General features: G+C 48.3%; 1 protein-coding gene and 1 long non-coding RNA gene across 4 annotated transcripts; one reads left to right on the forward strand and one right to left on the reverse strand.

The window, feature by feature from the left end:
* Nucleotides 1–10,845: 10,845 nt before the first annotated feature.
* LOC120645931 lies at nt 10,846–19,050 on the reverse strand. Its single transcript, XM_039922637.1, has 3 exons — nt 18,587–19,050; nt 12,922–13,458; nt 10,846–12,606 (listed from the first exon to the last, which is right to left on the reverse strand). Exons 1-3 carry the CDS (start codon nt 19,006–19,008, stop codon nt 11,196–11,198), a joined length of 2,370 nt encoding a protein of 789 aa, XP_039778571.1. The 5' UTR covers nt 19,009–19,050; the 3' UTR covers nt 10,846–11,195.
* On the forward strand, nt 15,664–18,117 carry LOC120645113. 3 transcript variants are annotated; one of them, XR_005664144.1, is made up of 5 exons: nt 15,664–15,922; nt 16,038–16,189; nt 16,286–16,433; nt 17,166–17,269; nt 17,829–18,117. It is a non-coding gene; the product is annotated as an uncharacterized LOC120645113 (long non-coding RNA). The 3 variants fall into 3 exon arrangements; XR_005664142.1 differs by having other exon boundaries at nt 16,038–16,433; XR_005664143.1 differs by having other exon boundaries at nt 15,664–15,906; nt 16,038–16,433.
* Nucleotides 19,051–20,798: the final 1,748 nt, after the last annotated feature.

Genomic DNA, 20,798 nt, shown 5'->3' on the forward strand with positions numbered 1-20,798 from the left:
CATTGCACAAGACTCAAAAACTAGGGGGTTGAATCGAATCAAAAGCCCAGAGGGCACGAGGAAGATAGGGCCTCCTTTCCCAATCAAATTCCACACAAAGTCTCAACAATCCATCAATTAAATCTACCCTAAAGGGAAGAACGGGGGGAGAGAAACACAGGGGCGGCGGCCTGGAGGAACAGAAAATTCACGGACAAGCTCTAAAAGCCGCACTTGACCTAACACAAGTGAAGGGGTATTTATACCCGCGGGACCGATCAGACCGGTACGCTGGACCGGTCAGACCGGTTGGTTAGGCCGGTCAGACCGGTGCCAGGGACTGGTCAGGCCGGTTGGCCTGCAGCACCCCCTGTACACGATATCATCCGACGGCCGAGGTTCTTTCTTCGAAATGAAGTCTTCTCCGCGATGCCGTTGTCTTCATGAAGATCCAGTCTGCGGTTTTGGAGGGTCCGCGAAACCCGGGTAGGTGGCCGGTTTTGAGAAAACCGCCAAAACCTCACGTGCGGGAAGATTTCCGCCTCCACATCGTGGCCCTAGATGCCGTTCCCGCCTCGGCCTTCTGACGGCCCTAGACGCCGCCCGACGCCTGTCACCTCCTCGCCCGCAGCGAGGCCCTAGACGCTGTCGACGCCCGTCGCCTCCGTCAGTCCCGAGACCGACGCCCGTGCCTCCACGAGTTGGCGTCTTCGACCGCCGTCCGCCTCCTTGCTTTTGTGGCGCAAACCAAGAAACCCGCCTTTCGTCGCCGCTTGCGCCCTCGATCCAGGAGTGGACGCCACAGCTGCCGCCCGGTCCGAGCTCCGGTCCCGGCTGCCCTTCACCGCCATCCACCGCACGGTCCATCGGCCACAACACCTCCACGGCAGCTCCCCGTTGACACTCGACGCCCGTGTACATGCAATCCAAAGACCAAGCGCACGATCACACCACACGGTTGACAATTCACTCATCACAAGCCAGATAGAGTACTCTCATTCCTCAATCTCCCCCTTGATGAGTGTATTGTCAACACACCACAAACGAACCAAGAGAAGTGAAACCAGAAAAGAACAAAGAAGCACAAGCAAGTGACGAAAAGTTCAGAAAGGCAGGAACAGTCACTTACTCAAGCAAAAATCGATCCCCTAAGACAAGGGCAAAGGCTCGACGCAATCGATCAAAAACCAAAACATGACTCCTCAAAGACAGAGGTAACGCTCGACGCAGTCATGCAAGAAGCAGAGGGAAAACGAGGAAAACCAGGAGCCAAAACCAAAGCAGAAACTCGCCAAGCAAAGGTTCTCCCTCTCACAAGTGCAGCTCTCCCAAAATGATGCACTCTCAAAGCCCTGTGCACAACAAGTTTTTCAAAAATCAAACAAGTCTCCCCCTTGTTCGATCACTTCTCTCAAAATTCTCCCCCTTGTTGGCACATGCACACATCAAGTCTAAAAAGACCTAAAACTCCCCCTGAAGCAAAAACTCCCCCTGAACAGATGCTATGCAATGAATGTAATGCAGAAGGTGTAAGTGAAAGCATTCAGAGATACAATGATATGAGCAACATCTAGTCACAAGCCCGTGTGCATCCATAAACAAGACCTGCATCTAGCTCAATAGGGTATATCAAATCAGTCTAGAGCTAGGCAAGTTTAGTTTAGGAGAAATAAAAGCATCACCCATGATCTAGCACTAACAAGTAGGAAATGGAAAGCAGTGCTACTCAAACTCATGCAGGTGAGCCAAACCAGCCAAAACAAGTTGCCAACATTCATTTTTCAATCAAATTTATATCAAGCAATTTTTAATACCAGGGGTTGAAAGCTTGTCATGCTTCACTTAGCAACGAGGCCAAGCCTATGCCAAAAGATAATCAAAAGCTTAAAGCACTCGTTTCAGTCATGCACAGCCATGCCTGGGTTCTCACAAGTGCAAAGTGAGCCGTCCCGAAAGTTCGATCAGTGTGACAAGCAATCCCACCTGGATCTTTCCAATCCATGTTAAGAATAGTTCAAGCAATTTTATCAGATTTAGATCATTTCAAGAATGAATTGCTGAACGAAAAGCCACACTAGCATGAATAAGATAGCAAAGCATATCAACACGCCATAACATGCTAGTAGCCAAGACAGGGTGATCATGTTTTCAGATTTTCAAATCAAAATAGCTTAACTCAGATGATGTCATATACACAGTGGAGCAAGCTATATATGATCAAGTTTATCAACTCACACTAGCAGGCACTAGAAGATCATAGCAATGTATACAAAAATGCTAGTGCAAGTGAGACAATGCAAAATGCAAATATGTACAATGCATATGCACAATGCAACTACCAAACCTAGAAAACAAAGAGAAGCAAATAAAATTTACAAAGCTAACCAAAAAAAAGTCAGCAATCAAAAGGGGTAACAAACCCCAAGCTCCCCTCGCAAGCGAGCAAAGGTGTCCTGTTCTAGCGGTTTGGTGAGGATATCTGCGGTTTGCCTCTCTGAAGGGACATGGATCAGGTCTATGTGTCCTCTCTCATGGTTATCTCGCAGGAAATGGAATCGGATATCTATGTGTTTGGTTCTGGAGTGTAGGACAGGGTTCTTTGCAATGCTAATGGCTGACATGTTGTCTACAAAGATGGGAACCCTACCGAAACTCAAGCCATAATCCTGCAAGGTTTGTTTCATCAAAAGTATCTGGGAGCAGCAGCTAGCAGCGGCAACATACTCGACTTCTGTGGAAGAAAGCGCTACGCTAGCCTACTTGCGAGAGGACCAAGACACCAAAAATGTACCGAGAAATTGACAAGTGCCGGATGTCGACTTGCGATCCAATCGACACCCACCGAAATCGGCATCAGAAAAGCTCACCAAAACCAGAGAAGAGTCCGTAGAATACCAAAGACCAAATTCAGAGGTGAATTTCAAATACCTGAAGATGCGTTTCACCACCTGCATGTGAGAGGTGCGCGGCGAAGCCTGATACCACGCACAGAGGCAGATGCCGAACTGGATGTCCGGTCGCATCGCCGTCAGGTACAGGAGAGAGCCGATCATGCTCTTGTACTTCTTCTGGTCCACCGCCTCGCCATCCAAGTCCTCATCAAGCGCCGTCGATGTGCTGGTCGGAGTCGGCTGAGGAGACAGGTCGCTCATGTCGAACTTCTGCAGCAAGTCTCTAGTGTACTTGGCTTGATGGACAAAAGTGCCCTGAGGAATTTGCTTGATCTGCAGCCCGAGGAAGAACTGCAACTCGCCCATCATGCTCATCTCGAACTCCCTAGACATCTGATCAGAAAACTTGGAGACAAGAGCGTGAGAAGAGCCACCAAAGATAATATCATCCACGTATATCTGAACTAAAAGAAAATCAGTGCCAGATCGCATGAGGAATAAAGTTTTATCAACACATCCCATTTTAAAACCCTGAGCCAGCAAAAAAGGTTTCAATCTATCATACCAGGCTCTAGGTGCCTGTTTCAAACCGTAAAGAGCTTTCTGAACTTTATAAACACGGTTTGGAAATTTGGGATTTTCGAAACCAGGGGGTTGTTTCACATAAACCTCTTCTTCGATAAAACCATTTAAGAAGGCAGATTTCACATTCATTTGGAAAACTTTAAAACCCTTGGAAGCAGCAAATGCAAGAAAGATTCGAATAGCTTCCAAACGAGCAACAGGGGCAAAAGTCTCCTCAAAATCAATACCCTCTTTTTGGCAAAACCCCTGGGTAACAAGACGAGCCTTGTTCCGAACAACCAAACCATCCTCACCCTGCTTGTTTTTGAAAACCCACTTCGTTCCGATGGGATTACAAGCAGGTGGAGGCTCGACTAAAACCCAAACTTGGTTTCTTTCAAAATTTTCAAGTTCCTCATGCATGGCATTGACCCAATTAGAATCAGAAAGAGCGTGTCTAATATCTTTGTGCTCAAAAGAGGCAACAAACACTGAATGAGCAAAGCCAGCGATACTTGTTACCTTGGACCTGGTGACTCGCTCGTTGAGATCACCTAGCATCTGTTGAGGTGGATGGCGACGCTGAATGTGTCGCGGTGCTTCCCATGTCGATGTTGCCTCCTCCTCAACCAAAGCTGGTGTCTCCTCAGGTGCAGCTGGTGAAGCCTGAGTCACCTCCTCGAACAACCCCCATGAAGTAGACGTAGTCAGATCGGGGCCGTCGTCATCGTCCGAGCTCGTAGCAGAGATAGCTGGGTCCACAGCACGCGTGGTAGCCTCAGCCTCGCCATCTGCAGCTTCTTCCATCTCATCTTCAAAGATGGAGGTGCCGAGCTCATCATCTCCTGCAACTTCAAAGACAGAAGAATTGCTCGGTGCAGTCTCGTCGAAAGTGACTTCACAAGTCTCTCTGACGATGTTAGTATCAATAATCAGCACACGGTGCGCTCTAGAGTGAGAAGCATAACCGAGAAAAATACCGTCAGTCGAGCGAGACTCAAACTTATCAAGATTTCCATCTTTCAGCACAAAGCACCGGCAACCGAAAACTCTGAGATGGTCAACACAGGGCTAGTGTCCAAACCGCAACTCATAAGAAGTCCTGTGCATGAAAGCACGCAAGAAAATGCGGTTGAACACGTAACAAGCGGTGTTAACCGCCTCAGCCCAGTATTTGCGAGGAGTCCTATGCTCATTGAGCATCGTCCTCGCCATCTCAACCAGCGTCCGATTCTTCCGCTCTACAACTCCATTCTGCTGTGGAGTGTAGGGAGAAGAATACTGGTGTTCAAGCCCTTGATCACTGCAAAAGGCATCAAAACGAGCGTTTTTGAATTCTGTGCCATTGTCACTGCGGATCGCTCTCATGGCCTGGGGTAACTCGTTTTTCAACCTCAAGATCAAGTCTAGAACAAACTCGAAAGCCTCATCCTTGGTTCTCATGAAAAAGACCCAAGAATAGCGAGAAAAGTCATCCACAATCACAAGCACGTACCACTTCCCACCAACAGACATCACCCTAGAAGGACCAACTGTGTCCATGTGTAGCAACTCTCCAGGGTGAGAGGTCATCACCTGATTAACAGGCGGATGTGAAGTGGCAATCATCTTATCGTGACGACACGGATGGCAAACAAGGTTCTTCTCAAACTTCAATTTGGGCAATCCTCGGATCAGGCCAAGTGAGCTCAGTCTCGACAACAAATCGAAGCTCAAATGTCCTAGTCTCCTATGCCACTTCCACAAATCAGAAGAAGGACCAGCCATCAAGCAATGAGAAGGGCCAAAAGGAGTTCCAGAGAAGTCAACCAAGAAAACCCGATCGCGAGGTGTAATCTGGCAAACCAAATCTCCCCTGGAATCCAAAACACGCGAGCAACCCTCCTTGAAGCGAACCTCAAACCCTTCATCAAGAAGTTGCGAAACAGAGAGCAAATTAAAGCCAAGATTCGAAACCAAAGCAACTTCTCTCAGGATAAAGCGATCAGAAACTCGAACAGCGCCAAGTCCACGTACCTTTCCTCTTCCATTATCCCCGAACACAATGTACTCCTTTGAGCGCATCGGGGTGAGGCTGGAGAACCATTTGTCATTCCCGGTCATGTGGCGCGAACAACCGGAGTCCATGATCCATCTGTTCTCCAAGCCTCCAACCTGCACATCAGTAGTGAGACAAAGGCAAATGTCTCAACACTGGGGTTAGCAAAGTGAGAAGCAAACCAGTGTCGAGCCATTTGCTCTACAGAAGGGTTAGCAAAACCAGACAAAGCGTTTCCCCCGTCCCGTCTACCGCGTGATTGACGAACACCACCGCGAGGAAAGCGTGGAGCCTCAAAACCTCCTCCAAAGCCTCGGTCCCATGGTCCATAGCCATACTGAAAATGACTAGAAGCACGGCCGGCAAAGCGACCACCCGCTGGAGCACGGTAACCACCACCGTCTCCCTGACCTCCACCTACACGGCGTGCCCTAGCAACTCGCCTATCACCACGCCGAGAAGGATCATGCACCCGAGCAGAGTACATGTCTGCGTTCTGTCTCTCCTGCTCTGTCCTCACAGCCCGCTTCCTCCTGAAGCAAAACTCCTCCAAGTGACCCTCCCTGTCATAGAACTCGCCGTGGTACCTCACCTCATGCTTGGGAGGCTGAGGCCTAGCCTGCGGACGGGGAAGAGCAGCCCTCTTCTTCTGGGCAACCTGGGCTGTGGCAGCAGGGAGCGTGTCGAGGGGATTCCTTAGCTCATTGGGCTTTGGAACCCAAACCTGCTTCTGCGGAGGTGCTTTCGGTGGTTCTTTAAGCACACCATCCGCGGGGTCAACAAGCGAAGGCTGCGTGGTCGTGCTAGCAGTGTTTCCAGCAGCCTTGCCAATCTTACCATACAACCTGTCAAAGTCTGACTTCGTGTATGTGTAACCGACCCCAAACCCATCACCATGCTTGAACTGTTTAATTATCATGCCCAACTGCGGCTCACTGCTAGAAACCCAACTCAGAATCGCCCTAAGATAGGTATTCTCATTCTCTGAGTTGGTTTTCTCTACCGCAAGACTATCTAAATCAGCAATCAAACCAGAGCAAACAGAGTAGTCAATAGGTGGGCTAGACTCTACGACCTTAGTCTTTCCAAAAGACTTGATCAAAGCGTTCTTCTCCTCTAGCTCCGACCTAAGCGTGGGACAAAGCTTACAAGCGCCAAGCAAAGTAGGCCTAGATCTAAGCTCCTCTAGTTCACACACAACAGTAGCAAACTTGGACTGCAAAGAAGCTAGATCAGACTTGAAGATAGGACACTCATCGCATTCAAGCACATCACTAACAATGGGAGCATCCTTGACAAGTTCAAGCTCATGCTTGGCCTTGGCTAGCTCGTGAGACGCGTCAGAAAGCGAAGTCTTAGCAACATCTAAGTTCGCAACGTTCTTATCATGCTTGGCACGGAGAGCAACAAGATCATTCATGTGAGATATGCAGCTAGCGCACTCATCCTCACTAGATTTCTCCCTAACACAAGCCAGCTCAGCCCTAAGCTTTCTACGCTCTCTAGCTGCTTCCTTAAGAAGCCTCTTCTGGTTGTCGAGAGCGGCGTATAACTCCCTAACCTCTGTATCAAGCAGGTCGATCATGAAGTTTACCTCTGAATCGCTCTCGGATCCAGGAGAAGAGCCGGAGTGCGTCGGTGTAGCATGTCCACCTGAAGACGCACGAGCACCAACGGCTTCGCCCGCCATGGTGCAGAAGCCCTTGCGCCGACCGGTCGCCAAGCAAAGGCCAATGAAGCCGGTGGCTTCCTTGTCCCGCTTCTTCTTCTTCTTGTCGTCGTCGTCGGAGGTCGGTGAAGAAGAGCGGTCAGTGTCGGAGCTCTTGTCGTGGTCGCTGAGCTGCGCCAGGAAGGCCTTCTCCCGCTTCTTGGCCTTGTACTGGAAGCGCTTCTTGAGCGACTCCTTGTTGAAGCGTCCTCCCCGGTCACGACTGCGGTACTTGTGGCGCCGACGCTCCTTGTTGGAGCCTCCCTCGTCTCGGTCGCGGTGGCGGTAGTAGTCGAAGGAGTTGTTCTGGCCACCGCCGGACTTTTTGGGGTAATCGGCAATGAAGTGGTTCAGATCGCCGCAGTTGTAGCACCCGGGGTTCTTCTTCCTCTACCTATTGTGGTAGACGCGCTGGAACTTGCTGATGAGGAGGCACAAGTCGTCGTCGCCCAGCATCTCCAGCTACTCATCTGAAACAGAAGGCAAAGAGGCAAGAGAAAAAGCCAAGAGCAGAGTTAGCATTAGAGCTCGATCCACCTGGGTCAGTCACAAGAGCAACGCTCTTGGAAGGAGGGGCACCATTGAGCTTGGCTCGTGTTTGGTTATCCACCTCCGTGGCCTTGAGCTTGCTGAAAAGCTCATTCATGGTCAGAGTCTCATAGCCTGCAGACTCAATGATCGTGTTCACCTTGAGATCCCACATAGAGCGGTCAAGTGCGTAGAGCAACTTGAGAGCCTTCTCGTGCTCTGTGTACTCAAGGGCACCAGCGGATCTGTTCGCATTGACCTTGTTCACAATCGACTGAAAACGACTGAATATCAGGTCAATGCTCTCACCCGGCTCCTGTGTGAAGTTCTCGTACTCACGCCTGTGAGTCTCGAACAGTCTGGCCTTCACCTAAGGTGTACCCTCGTGGTAGTTCTCAAGGCACGTCTAAATTTTGTGGGCTTCCTGAAAACCCTGGATGCGTGAGAACTCCGCACGAGAAACACCAGCGAATAAGGCATTGACGGCCTTGGCGTTAGCCTCGTGCTGGGTCACCTGGAGAGGTGTGGTCCGAACAGCAAGCACCTCGTAAAGCTGGTTCTTGGTAATTTCCCAGACCTCGGCTCCCATGCTCTGCAGGAAGGCTCTCATGCGAACCTTCCAGTAGGTATAGTCCTCGCCGGAAAACACCGGGATCTTACCAAGACTCGCCATGGTCGCCGAGAGGTTTTCGAACCGGTTAAGGTACTGAAAACCTCAACCGAGCTCTGATACCAATTGAGGGACCGAAGCCGGCGACCAGAGGGGGGGTGAATGGGAGCCGATCGAAATTTCTTCGAAATTTGAACCGTCGGCCTATATCCCGAAAAATCACCCAAGCCCTCAAGCATTTGGTCAAAGTTTGGAATAGCTATGGAAAAGCTAAACCAACACAAAAGGCCTTGAACGAGCGAGCGAAACCATGAAGCAAATAGGAAGCGAATTGGGAAAACTGCAGAACTGATCTGCCAGGACCGGTCTGACCGGTGTACTGGACTGGTCTGACCGGTCGCGACTGTTCAAAATCAAGCAGACCAGTCTGACCGGTCTTGCCTACCGGTCTGACCGGTGGCACCCAGAAAACCCCCGAAATCCAACCTTCAAACCACGAATCTCGAGCAAATTGTGTTCAAATTCAATGAGACTTGGAGGAAAGCTTTGTTCCTACCCCAAGAACGTATCCCCAAGAGATCTCACCCTAAAGATATCCATAGCATGATAATTTCGGGATGAGATCAAAAGGGATGGGGTTTTCTCTAGAACTCAAGAAATCAAATTCGAACCAGCTAGTGATTCCTGAGGGTTTAGGACAGGGCTAGATGCACGGGAATCACAGCAAAGAACTCGTAGCCTCCTCGCAATCAAGTGCGCCAAAAATGAAGTCGAAAATCCATTGCACAAGGCACAAAAACCAAGGGATTGAATCGAATCAAAAGTCCAGAGGGCACGAGGAGGATAGGGCCTCCTTTCCCAATCAAATCCCACACAAAGTCTCAACAATCCATCAACTAAATCTACCCTAAAGGGAAGAACGGGGGGAGAGAAACACAGGGGCGGCGGCCTGGAGGAACAGAAAGTTCACGGACAAGTTCTAAAAGCCGTACTTGATCTAACACAAGTGAAGGGGTATTTATACCCGCGGGACCGGTCAGACCGGTACGCTGGACCAGGCAGACCGGTTGGTTAGACCGGTCAGACCGGTGCCAGGGACCGGTCAGGCCGGTTGGCCTGCAGCACCCCCTGTACACGATCTCATCCAACGGCCGAGGTTCTTTCTTCAAAACGAAGTCTTTTCCGCGATGCCGTCGTCTCGATGAAGATCCAGTCCGCGGTTTTGGAGGGTCCGCGAAACCCGGGTAGGTGGCCGGTTTTGAAAAAACCGCCAAAATCTCACACGCAAGAAGATTCCCGCCTCCATGCCGTGGCCCTAGACGCCGTTCCCGCCTCGGCCTTCTGACGGCCCTAGACGCCGCACGACGCCCGTCACCTCCTTGCCCGCAGCGAGGCCCTAGACGCCGTCGACGCCCGTCGCCTCTGTCAGTCCCAAGACCGACACCCGTGCCTCCATGACTTGGCGTCTTCGACCGCCGTCCGCCTCCTTGGTTTATTGGCACAAACCAAGAAACCCACCTTCCATCGCCGCTTGCGCCCTCGATCCAGGAGTGGACGCCACAGCTGCCGCCCGGTTCGAGCTCCGGTCCCGGCTGCCCTTCACCGCCATCCACCGCACGGTCCATCGGCCACATCACCTCCACGGCAGCTCCCCGTCGACACTCGACGCCCGTGTGCCTGCAATACAAAGACCAAGCGCACGATCACACCGCACGGTTGACAATTCACTCATCACAAGTCGGATAGAGTACTCTCGTTCCTCAGGAGGAGCAGGAGCCAGAAAAACTGGCTCCGCGTGGATCCTCCTTGCGTTTTCTGTTGTTGACCTCGCGAGCGAGGAGGGAGGCGGACGGAAGGTGCCGGGCACCGTCGCACGCACCGAGGTGGCCGGCGGTCAGCGCAGAGGCAGGCGCCAAGGCAGCGGGTGGCAGCACAGTGGTGGGCCCGACCGACGGCTGGCGTAGATAGGCAGCTCGCGGCAGGCGTAGAGACCGACGTGGCCCATGGCCGGCATGGAGGCGGCTTGCGACAAGGGCGGTGTGGATGCAGGTCGCGCTGGGGGGAAGGCGGCTTGCGTGACGATGGAGGGCATGGAGGCCGACCGCGCCGGGGCGGAGGGTGCGGAGGAGGAAAGCGTCGGCGGGCAGATGGAGGGCGGTGATGACGAGTGTGGGAGGCAGGGAGGATGCGGATGATGTGGTAGAAGAAAGGATAAGGTGGAGAGAGAAGGGAAATAAATGAGAAGAATGAAAAATAAAAATATAGGTATTATGGTCATTTCATTGTTTCTACGTAACAACTAGGAGGAGCCATTTTACCAAATGTTTTCCAAAACGACTTTAGCTCAACCGCTCCACCGGAGAAGTTGGAGCCGGATCTATTTTTGGAGGAGCTAGCCGGAACCTTGCCAAACAGATCCGCCCTGAATATATGTGTCTGAAGCCTCGAGCTTGCATCGTGGAATAAGCGCACAACGTACTTGGATCTTCTTGAGTGTCTCACAAAAGTAGAAAGCTCTTTTAAAGAAAACACAAGAAAATAGAATTGACACTTTTTTGTCTCCCTTATTCTTGATGCATGAATACCACTGCGAGGATACTTCATTTCATCTGGGAAACTCCCCATGAATGAAGTACCGCCGTTTACAGAAACAGATAGAAAATGCACATCCTCAAAATGACACTGGGAAATAAAACCCACTCACCCATATTTTTGGAGAAACAAAAAGTAACATGTGGGAGCAAAATAAGTCAGAAACCATACCGGACTCCTCCTTCAGAAAAGCTTAACAAAGCAAGCAAGCAGACGACCCTGTAACAACCTTAATTTTTTTATGTAGTTTCCTTCCTCAACTTGAGGCGCCCTGGCCTCCGCTGCTTATTGGGGTTGGGGTACGGTAGCTGCTTCTTGTTTCTTCTTGTAGAAGGCGAAGAGGCACATAACAAAGGCGACGATGGGGACGAGCAGCACGATGACCCTCCATGACGTGCACGCGTCCCGAGCGCTGCCTGCCGCGTAGGCTACCAGCAGAGCGGCCATGCCCAGGAACATGGCCGTGTGCATCGGCCAAAGCGGCAGGTGGTGGTCGCGCCGCCGCTTCCATATCATCCGCGACAGCAGCAAGCCCATCACGACAATGGAGGCCATGAAGGCGGTGGAGTTGCTGTAGAAGAAAGCGTTGTAGCGCCGCCGGCTCATGTCGTAGAGGACCGGGTTGCCGGCGGCGTGCCCACCATTGCCGCCGCCCTCGTCCATCGTCCACATGCCGCCGGGTGGCTTGAGGCCCGTGAAGTATGTCACGCTGGCGCCCAGTATTCCTACCAGCATCAGGTACTCCTGCATCATCGTGTCATCGTCTTTCTTCTTGTTGTCGTCGGCCGATTCCTGCGACTGCGGCCGCCTCTGCCGATAATGCCTGATCGCCAGGCAGACCAGCGCTGCACAAACTGCAACGACCAGTACTAGGGCGATGACGGAGGTCCGCAGGTGCAGGGAGCTCCCGGCGGCGTAGGCCGCCATGAGGCCGAACATGCCGGCGACCATGCAGACATAGAGCGCGTAGCACCGGATGCCCGGCCGGTACAGGTTCGCGTTGAGGAGGAGGAGGATGAGAGCCACGGACGCCATGAAGCTCGCCGCGTTGCAGTAGAAGAAGGCCTCGTAGCGGCGCGGGTACTTGTCCCCCAGCACCGGGAACCCCGCGCGGTGCCTGAGCTTGTCATTGTCTTCCTCCCAGAAGCCACCAGGCGGGGTCAGGCCGGCCTGGTAGGTGAGCGTCGCCGCCAGGGTTGCGAGGAGGAGCAGCACCTCGCGGTACTCGTCCAGCTCCTTATGCTGGCCGCTGCCGTTCTGGTCTACCTGGAAGAAGACGATGTGGATCACCACGTAGATGAGGACGGCCCCGGCCATGGCGACCGTGTAGATGGAGGTGTTGGTGTCCCTGCAGCTCCCGGCGGCGTAGGCGCCGATGAGGGCGAACAGGTCCAGAACCATGGCCTTCTCCAGCACGTGGAGCCTGATCAGGGACTCCTTCTGCAGCATCACCATGATGACTAGGGACGCCACGAAGGCTGCCGAGTTGAAGTAGAAGAAGACCTTGAACCGCCCAGGGTGCGTGGTCAGGAGGATGGGGTCTCCTACGCTGTGATCCGGGCCGTCCTTTGACCAGACGCCACCAGGTGGATCTAGTCCTGCCTGGTAAGCAATGGTCGCCGCAAGAGTGGCAAGCAGCTGAATGCAATCACGAATCTTGTTCACATCATCCTCGTGTTTTTTCCCATCATCATCCCTAAAAGAATGCAGATCGAGCATTAGTCTGTTTGTGGTAAAATGCTAATAATCTTTGTGCATGTGTATACCCATGCGCTATACTCTACACTTTAGGTGTAGCACAATAGCTAAACTGAGCACAATTACTGAACAAAATTTCATCAGTACTTTGGCGAGCTATTACTGAATATTATATTGTTCAATAAGAACATTATTGCTAGTAACTATGTACAGTAAATAAAAATTATGAATTTAAAAAATCAAAACGATCAACAATTTAGAACGCATTCAAATGTAAATGTAATTGATGATAGAGTAGTGAAAACAATTATACCTGCCGGCGGGGGTGTTGTCTTCTTTGCCGATTAGAAGCCGCGGGAGGAAAATGCAGGCAAGCACTAGGGCAACCAGGGCGAGAACATAGATGGTGTGCTTGCCGTCCCTGCAGCTCCCGGCGGCGTAGGCGCCGCCGAGGCCCAAGAGCGCCGTGAGGATGAAGCCATAGAGGGCGACGTCCCTCACCGGGACGACCTTGAGGAACGTCCTCTGGATGTCGAGCTTCTTGTGGTCGACGACGAGCATGATGGCGAGCAGGGACGCGATGAAGGCGGTGGTGTTGCAGAAGAAGAAGGCCCTGTAGCGCCCGGGGTGGAGGGGCTGCAGCACGGGGTCGCCGGCGGCGTGGTGGCCCTGCACCTCGCTCCGCCAGAAGCCGCCGGGCGGGTTCAGCCCGGCCGCGTACGCGACGGTCGCCGCGAAGATGGCGAGCACCAGCAGGATCTCGCGCTCGCTCGCCGCCCGCAGGATCTCGCGCTCGCTCGCCGCCTCGCCGCCGTGAGGATCCTCCTGCGGCCGCGCCGCGCGCTCGCTCGCCGCCTCCGGCGGCGGCGTCGGCGCGCGGGGCGGCCGCAGGAGGATCCTCACGGCGGCGTAGGCGGCGACGCCGGACACGAGCAGGCCCTCGCACTACAAGAAATGTGGTGATCTATGACGAAAATTTTATGACATTTTAATAGAGCGTCACAATTGCATACAATCTATGACGAATTTGAAGGTATGAACCCTAGGCCCAGAACTTTGTGACGTTTTATTGAATTCGTCATAATTGAGCCCACAAAATATGACGTTTTATTGAATTCGTCATAATTGAGCCCACAAAACATAACGTTTTAACATTAATGTCATAAAAATCGTCATAGTTATTTTAACTATATGTTTTGACATTTTCATTTTTAATTCAAGTTTTTTCTTCTCTTATTTGATGCTTACGTGGCAGCCTAGTCAGCGAACACGTGGTCTGCCGAGCGGGGCCCACTTGCGAGCCAGTTCAGCAGCCTAGTCAGCAGTCGAGCAGCCCACAAAATAATGACGTTTCAACATATATGTCAGAGAAATAGTCATATTCCATTTTAGCATATATTTATAAACTATGGAACACAATTTTTATATATATACTAGTAAAAATAAAAATAGAGATATTGTAGCTTCGTAGCTGGTATTTAATTTTTTATACTACTATCTCATGCCTTGTTAAAAAAATGGCACCGCAAGGGGGTGTCACAGAAATTGTCATGGTCCATTTATACTATCTCGTACCTGTTAAAAAAGAAGCTGTTGCTGCAGCAGTGATGAATAAACAAAGGATGTAATGATTAGCACTTCACAGGAATACGAGCTGTAGCTGTTGTTGCCTGAACTCGGTTTTTTTTTTTGAGAGGAATGTTGTTGCCTGAACTCTTGAGCTGCAGCTGCTGGACTGGGCCGCAAGCCACAAGCACCTGCGTGCGCTGCTGCGCTCTCCACCACCGTCCAGCTGGGCCAGCGCTCGGACCGTCCAACTGGGCCAGCGCTCGGACCGCTCAAGACACACAACGAAGCAAAGAAAAAAAAAACGGGAGAACAGGGGTTCGAACCCTGGTCTGCGACATAAGACGCGCCCAACACTTACCACTACGCTCCACTGTTGTTTGTGATGACGTCTGCTATTAATCTTTTTTATACAAAAGTGTTCCGGTTTAATTCGAGAGAAAATATGCACTTACCACTACGCTCCACAGTTGTTGTGATGACGTCTGCTATTAATCTTTTTATACAAAAGCGTTCCGGTTTAATTCGAGAGAAAATATGCCGGATCGGGGGCTTCGAACCAAGGTCATGGAGTTAAGTCTTCCGCGCTCTACCACTGCGCCGCAACTTCATTTGCATTGATGTTGGGTAATAAACGATTTTAATTGTAGTCCGGACATCAATTTAAAGTTGCAAAAAAAATTTAAAATTATCAAATGAATTAAAAAAATAACCAAAATATTACCTGAGACAATCCATCATGTATATTACCTATACAAAAAGTTTTGAAGTGAAAACCTAATTCGATCATCACTGTGACTCAAAATCTTATCAAATCCTTCTCATGTCTATGGAACTTCTTCAAAGATGCTTAGTTTTGTAAGCAACGTACTTGACAACTTTTACGAAACCTTCTCAATTTTTTATCATAGCCTCCATGTATGATATTATGATATCCTGACAAATCTCATGATTTTCAGACTACGTTTGATTTTTATAGAATTTAAAACCTATTCGGCCACACGTTCGTTGTCATGTTTCGTGAACAAGATGTTTGAATTTTCCTTTCAATTCTTTGACAATACCTCAAATTGGATTCAATAACATGAATATTATTTTTCTATTCATTATACTACATTATTCAAATCACTTACAGTTCAAATTTGAATTACTTTCAATAAACTCGTAGAAATTCATTTAAACTATTAAAAATAGTAACTGAGTTAGAAAATTCTTGAAACTCCTACATGGAAACTTATATGTTGTCTATTACATACAAAATTTTTTTGGGAGTTATAAGGTAGATAGTTTTGCAATTTACTTCACAAGATTGTCTTAATTAGATATTTCAAAATAGAAACACTAGCTTTTGTTAAATGGGCCATAACTTGGGGCTGGGCCACTTTTTTCTAAGGCCCAATTTTTTCTGGCCGCCCATCACCGATCCAACCATTCTAATCAAGTACTGAGATGAATAAAACGCCAGCTCACCGACGCGTTTGGAAAAACCCTAGCCACTCTCCTCTCATCCAGTCCACGTAGGGGCGGCTGCTCCCTCAGATCCGCTGCACCGCGTGCCGCCGCCTCCCTCTCCCTCAGATCTGCCGCCGCGCCCTCCAAGCCACACCCCGCCGCCGCCCTCAACCCAGCATCCCGGCGGCTTCAGCAGCAGCACGAGCGGGCGGATCAGGGACAGGTCCCTTGGCGCCAGGCGGTTGAAGTCGTCAGGAAGCGTGGAGGCCGGACGACGCTGGTGAGATGCAAATCTGGTCCGCTCCTAGCCCTGCCCTCCTCTGCTGCCCCCTCCGGTCCATGCACACCTCGTAGTGAGGGATCCCAGGCCTCCCATCATGAATGGTTCCTTTTATCTTGTTTGTGATGTAGTGAGGGATCCCAGGCCGACGACTGGCTTCGGCGGCGTCCATCCCCCGTCCAGCATTGTTTGCATCAGCAGGTGTAACCTCGCGGATCCAACTTGACTGGATCCGTGGCCACCGGATCCATCGCTGCCACTGGGATGTGGAGAGGCAGCTGGTGTTCGTTTTCCTTTCTCGATTCAATTTCTGCTAGTGATTCATGCATGTGCACCTTCCCTTTTGAGGTTATTGCGCCTGATGCTTCTGATTTGACAGGCGGGCAGACAACTCGCAAATCTCAGCATCAAGGGCGGAACCGTGCCTGGCCCTCGAGCCCTCCACTTCCGCCTCGATGGTTGAAGGTAGCGATTAGACTTGGAGGTGCACCTCGCGAGCTTTATCTGCAGGATGCCATCCATGCCGAGTAAGTGGATTCATTTGCTGAAATCTCACCCCTTACTCTGTACTTTCTGTGAAACAATTCCATTTATGACCTACAATGTACCACGGCTAGGACTAACTTCGTGTGTTCTGGTCCTTTGGTAGCTCCGTGGCACAAGTTTTCTTGCTAAAATTGTAAATCCAGTGAATGCATACGGTAGATTTTCATGCATCTCATAGTTCAGTACTTGATTCAGAAATTAATTTAGTGATGCATTGTTGCAACCGAACTTGTAATATCCAGTTAATTGTACCAAATCTCGTGTATTGGATTAATTTCCCCTCATTTGTTTCTTGTGAACAAGTGATTTATATAAACTTAAAAGTACTGCTTGCTTAACTCACTTGATGATAAATAAAATGAGTTCTAATTAAAAGTACTCCAGTTAATTGTACTTAATAATCTTTTCTCTGTTCATGTTAATTTAAATCACAAACTGAACCCTCTTTTAATCACATATGTATTCTGAAAGTTTCAGTTGGAAATTTTGTTGCCTGGAAATTGCAATAATTACTTTCTTTTAAAGTTAGTGATTCTATGATAAAGCTAGTGCAATATTGCAGATAAAGAGATCTTTTAAAGCCATATTGATGGCAACATTTCAGACTGATTTATGCACATAACCTGTTTGATTAAATGCCTTTCTGCTCAACAGCTGAGGTTCTGAATGTGTTTCATCACAAGCAACAATATACTTTCGGGCTATTTGTGCAGGGACAACAACAGCTGAGGTCTTTTCTCGTCGACAGTGCAACAATTGCAGCTAGACTTCTCTCAGTTTGATCTGATGGTCTACTCAAGCTTGGCACTTGTATCAGGTAAGCATGCAAGGAGCCGAAGGTCTATGAGGTTTGTAATGTTTGAAGCCAAATGTAGAAAGTTGATCTAACATGCTTAGAATTCTTCTTATATATTTTCTCAACTGTTTCAGATTTTGAAAATGAACCCTAATATTGACTTGGACTCACAAATAAATAAACTTACCTAAATTGATCTTAGTTGATGTCTAATGTCATGAATGCTCTTCACTTTATCATTGCCTGTTGATTGAATAATGTGCCCGTGTAATTTACAAGAGATATCTGATAGTAGTATTTTACTGGAGATAACTTAGTATATATTTGAAGAATAGATATATGTCTTTCTTCTATTATGCACTTGTTTTTATCTAGAACTTAGGGTTTTAGCTACCTGACTAGGATGAGCATTCATACAGTAGGATGTGCTTAAGATCTGTTGGTGCAACCAAATGCTAAGATCTGTTTGTACATATGTTAGTTGTACTGCAGATTTGTTATGTTTAAGGACATTCAAAATATAATAACTACACTACCTGCTAATAGTTTTTTGTGTTGTTTTTTTATTTGCTGGTTGCAGCAAGGAAGGAAGGATGCGAGAGACTGATCATCACAACCCAAAAGATGGTACATTTCTATAAAAAATGGTTGCAGCAAGCAAGGGAGTATGTGTTAATCTGACTTCAACTGATATTTTAGAGAACAAGTGTAATCAACTATTGACTATTGTGATGTGCTTCTAAATGTAACCTGAGATGTTGCATCTTTTGTTTTTTGAGATTATGATATACTGGACCTAATATGTGTAATTCTGATAAATGGGCTGAAAACTTACTATGTCATTTGGGCTGAAATGTTGCTATGATGAATGGGCTGATTGTTTGAGCGGGTTGAAATTTGATGGGCCTCTTTGATGGGCTTAAAAATTTATGGGCTGAAATGCACGTTAGCAGCCACGTTGGCCATGTCATCATAACTTTCCATGTCAGCACCACATCATCAGCCATGTCAGTGCCACGTCATCCTCTTTGTCCACGTCAATGGCCATGTCATCGGCCATGTCACAAGACATGTGGACATTGTGTGACGTGGCAATTGAATCTGTGACGTTAATTTTCGTCATAGAAAACGGGCTTGGGTTGGGCTTTTTGGGCCCAGGGACATTCTATGACGGTTTCGTAACGTCATGAATCAAGCAATCCATGACGAAAATTTAAGGAACATCACGAGGTGTGATCTATGACGCTCAATACATGATGTTATTTGAGATCGTCATAGATACTGCTTTATGACGGTTTTTTAGTGATCCGTGATGAAATTTAATCGTCATGGATCAACAGATTTTTTGTAGTGTCGCCGCAGGCCCTGGTGAACCGGTCGTGGCCGCTGCCGGCGGCGTAGGCGCCCACGAGGCCGAGCAGGTCGACCACCATCACCGTCTGCATGAGGTGGAGCAGGTACCTGGGGATGCCCTTGCGCAGGACGAGGAGGAGGAGGCTAACCACGAGCGACGCCGCGAAGGAGAAGGCGTTGAAGAAGTAGAAGACGATGTAGCGCTGGTAGTTGGTCTGCCGGAGGATGGAGTCGCCGGCGATCCGCCGCCCGCCCGGCGACGGCGGCGAGTCCTCCGGCCAGGAGCCCCCCGGCGGGTTGAGCCCCGCCGCGTAGGTCACCGTCGCCACCAGGGTGGCCAGCAGCAGCAGGTACTTCTTCAGCAGGTACTCCATTGAATTCTCTACGCCCTCCCCCCCTGCCGCCATGATTGAAGCTAAATTCTGTTCCAATTCGATCGAGTGAGCGATGAGCTCGCTGCGCCTGCATTTCCATTTATAGAGCTAGCTAGCTGCTGGCATCGTTGTTGTACATGCCTAGGTAGCTTCATGTCGGCGTGTCCGAATCATGGAATTACTTGATCAGGTCATCTTATTTTAGACTTTATATATTCCCCTTCCCTTTGACAGATCGAATAGTATGTTTTATTCCATGCACTATATGTTGGGCAGTCTCGTTCAAGCCACAATGCTTTTGCACGCCACATGTTTAATTTCCCCCATTTTGTTTTGATGATATACATATCGTACATGTTTCCAAAATAGAAAATTTCTCATTTGATATTTCTATTTGTTGCTAGTTGCCGCTTAATTGGGTCTAACATGTGGCCGGTTTGATCCATTTACTTTGTACAGAGTAAGGTCGGTCTCAGTGAGAGTTTCAATGCACTGTTACCTATATTAAAAATTAGGTAACTGCAGATGAGTTTCACAGTGAAGAAATTCTTTTGGTGGTGCATCTATAGTAACGTCGATACGGAGACTACCCTACATATACAACTACATTATTTTCAAGCAAAAAGAGCTACTCCACAGAGTATATGTACGTGATAAATCTCATAAGTCGACATCAAATTGCCCGTCTACGTAAAACTTTTACCTATTAATAGTACGCTTGGTCAAAGTAAACAAAATTTGACTTAAAGACAAACCTATAAATGGGCATACTTTTGGTATCGAAGAAAGTACTCTATACGTTAGGGTGGAGCTATCTTTCCAGCTCTACCAGCAAGTTATTCCCACGCGAGGCATTATGATGGTTTTGAAGTTATTTGGGATCTATCCCAGTCTGCTGGGTTACTTTTGGTATAAATTATGATGCTACTTGGGTCTGACAGTCAAAGTAAACAAATATTTGATCTAGTTGTTTATTTGTGTACTAGATTGACCGTCAATGTGTTAAACATGAGTTTGGAGTGAGCCAGCTACCCTTCAATCTGAATCATTGGATCATCATCCAAGGGGTATTGGAGATTGGATAATTTTACAATCTGGATCCGCCCTTGGATTGAGTAATCACACTTTTGCAAATCCTCCCTCCCACATCTTTGCGCCCCTCCCCTTGGATGTTGATCTGATGGCCCAGATTGAAATTTTCATAGTTTGCACGGAGATGTTGGTTTGCACCTGATATGTTCCCATTTATGTAATAATTTTCCTATGTATTATTACATAACTTGCATTGCTAGATTACTTGTGCTAACTTTATTTAAGCAAAAGTTCAATTTACCGCCTAAACTATGTCATTTAGTTTATTTTACCCCATAACACAATTTATCTTTTTTGTTTTTCAATACAAAAGTTGAATTTTAATTTTAAATTTTACAGGATAGTAGTGGACATCACAATGCATATTTAAAAAAATTACAATTTTCCCCAGTAGTTTTCATATAATTTTGAAATTTGACCATAATTTATTATTAAATATACTAACCTATCAAATTAATGATAAAAAATTATAATCTATTTTTATAACATGTGTTATAGTGTGTACTATTATGTTATAAAATTTCAACTTAAAACTCCACCTATGCATGGAGAAATGAAAAAAGACAAATTACAGTAGGGGGATAATTTGAACTAAATGGAATAGTTTGAGGTAAAAATAAACCAAATAATAGTTTAGGGAGTTATCCAAACTTTGGATATAGTTGAGAGAAGTAATCATGGTACAAAATAGCCCGCTAATAGCTCGCTATTGTCCGCTATTAGCTTTTTAA

This window comes from Panicum virgatum, chromosome 8K, assembly GCF_016808335.1.
Source record: "Panicum virgatum strain AP13 chromosome 8K, P.virgatum_v5, whole genome shotgun sequence".
NCBI lineage: Eukaryota > Viridiplantae > Streptophyta > Magnoliopsida > Poales > Poaceae > Panicum > Panicum virgatum.

Bases quoted from the DNA above. Each gene is read 5' to 3' on its own strand.
- LOC120645931 (XM_039922637.1), bottom strand. From the start codon at position 19,008: ATGGCGGCAGGGGGGGAGGGCGTAGAGAATTCAATGGAGTACCTGCTG. The intron at 13,459-18,586 runs GTTGATCCATGA...GCCGGAGGCGGC, and splicing joins GGCGACACTACAAAAAATCT to GAGCGAGCGCGCGGCGCGGC. The intron at 12,607-12,921 runs GTATAATTGTTT...GCATTCTTTTAG, and splicing joins GACAACACCCCCGCCGGCAG to GGATGATGATGGGAAAAAAC.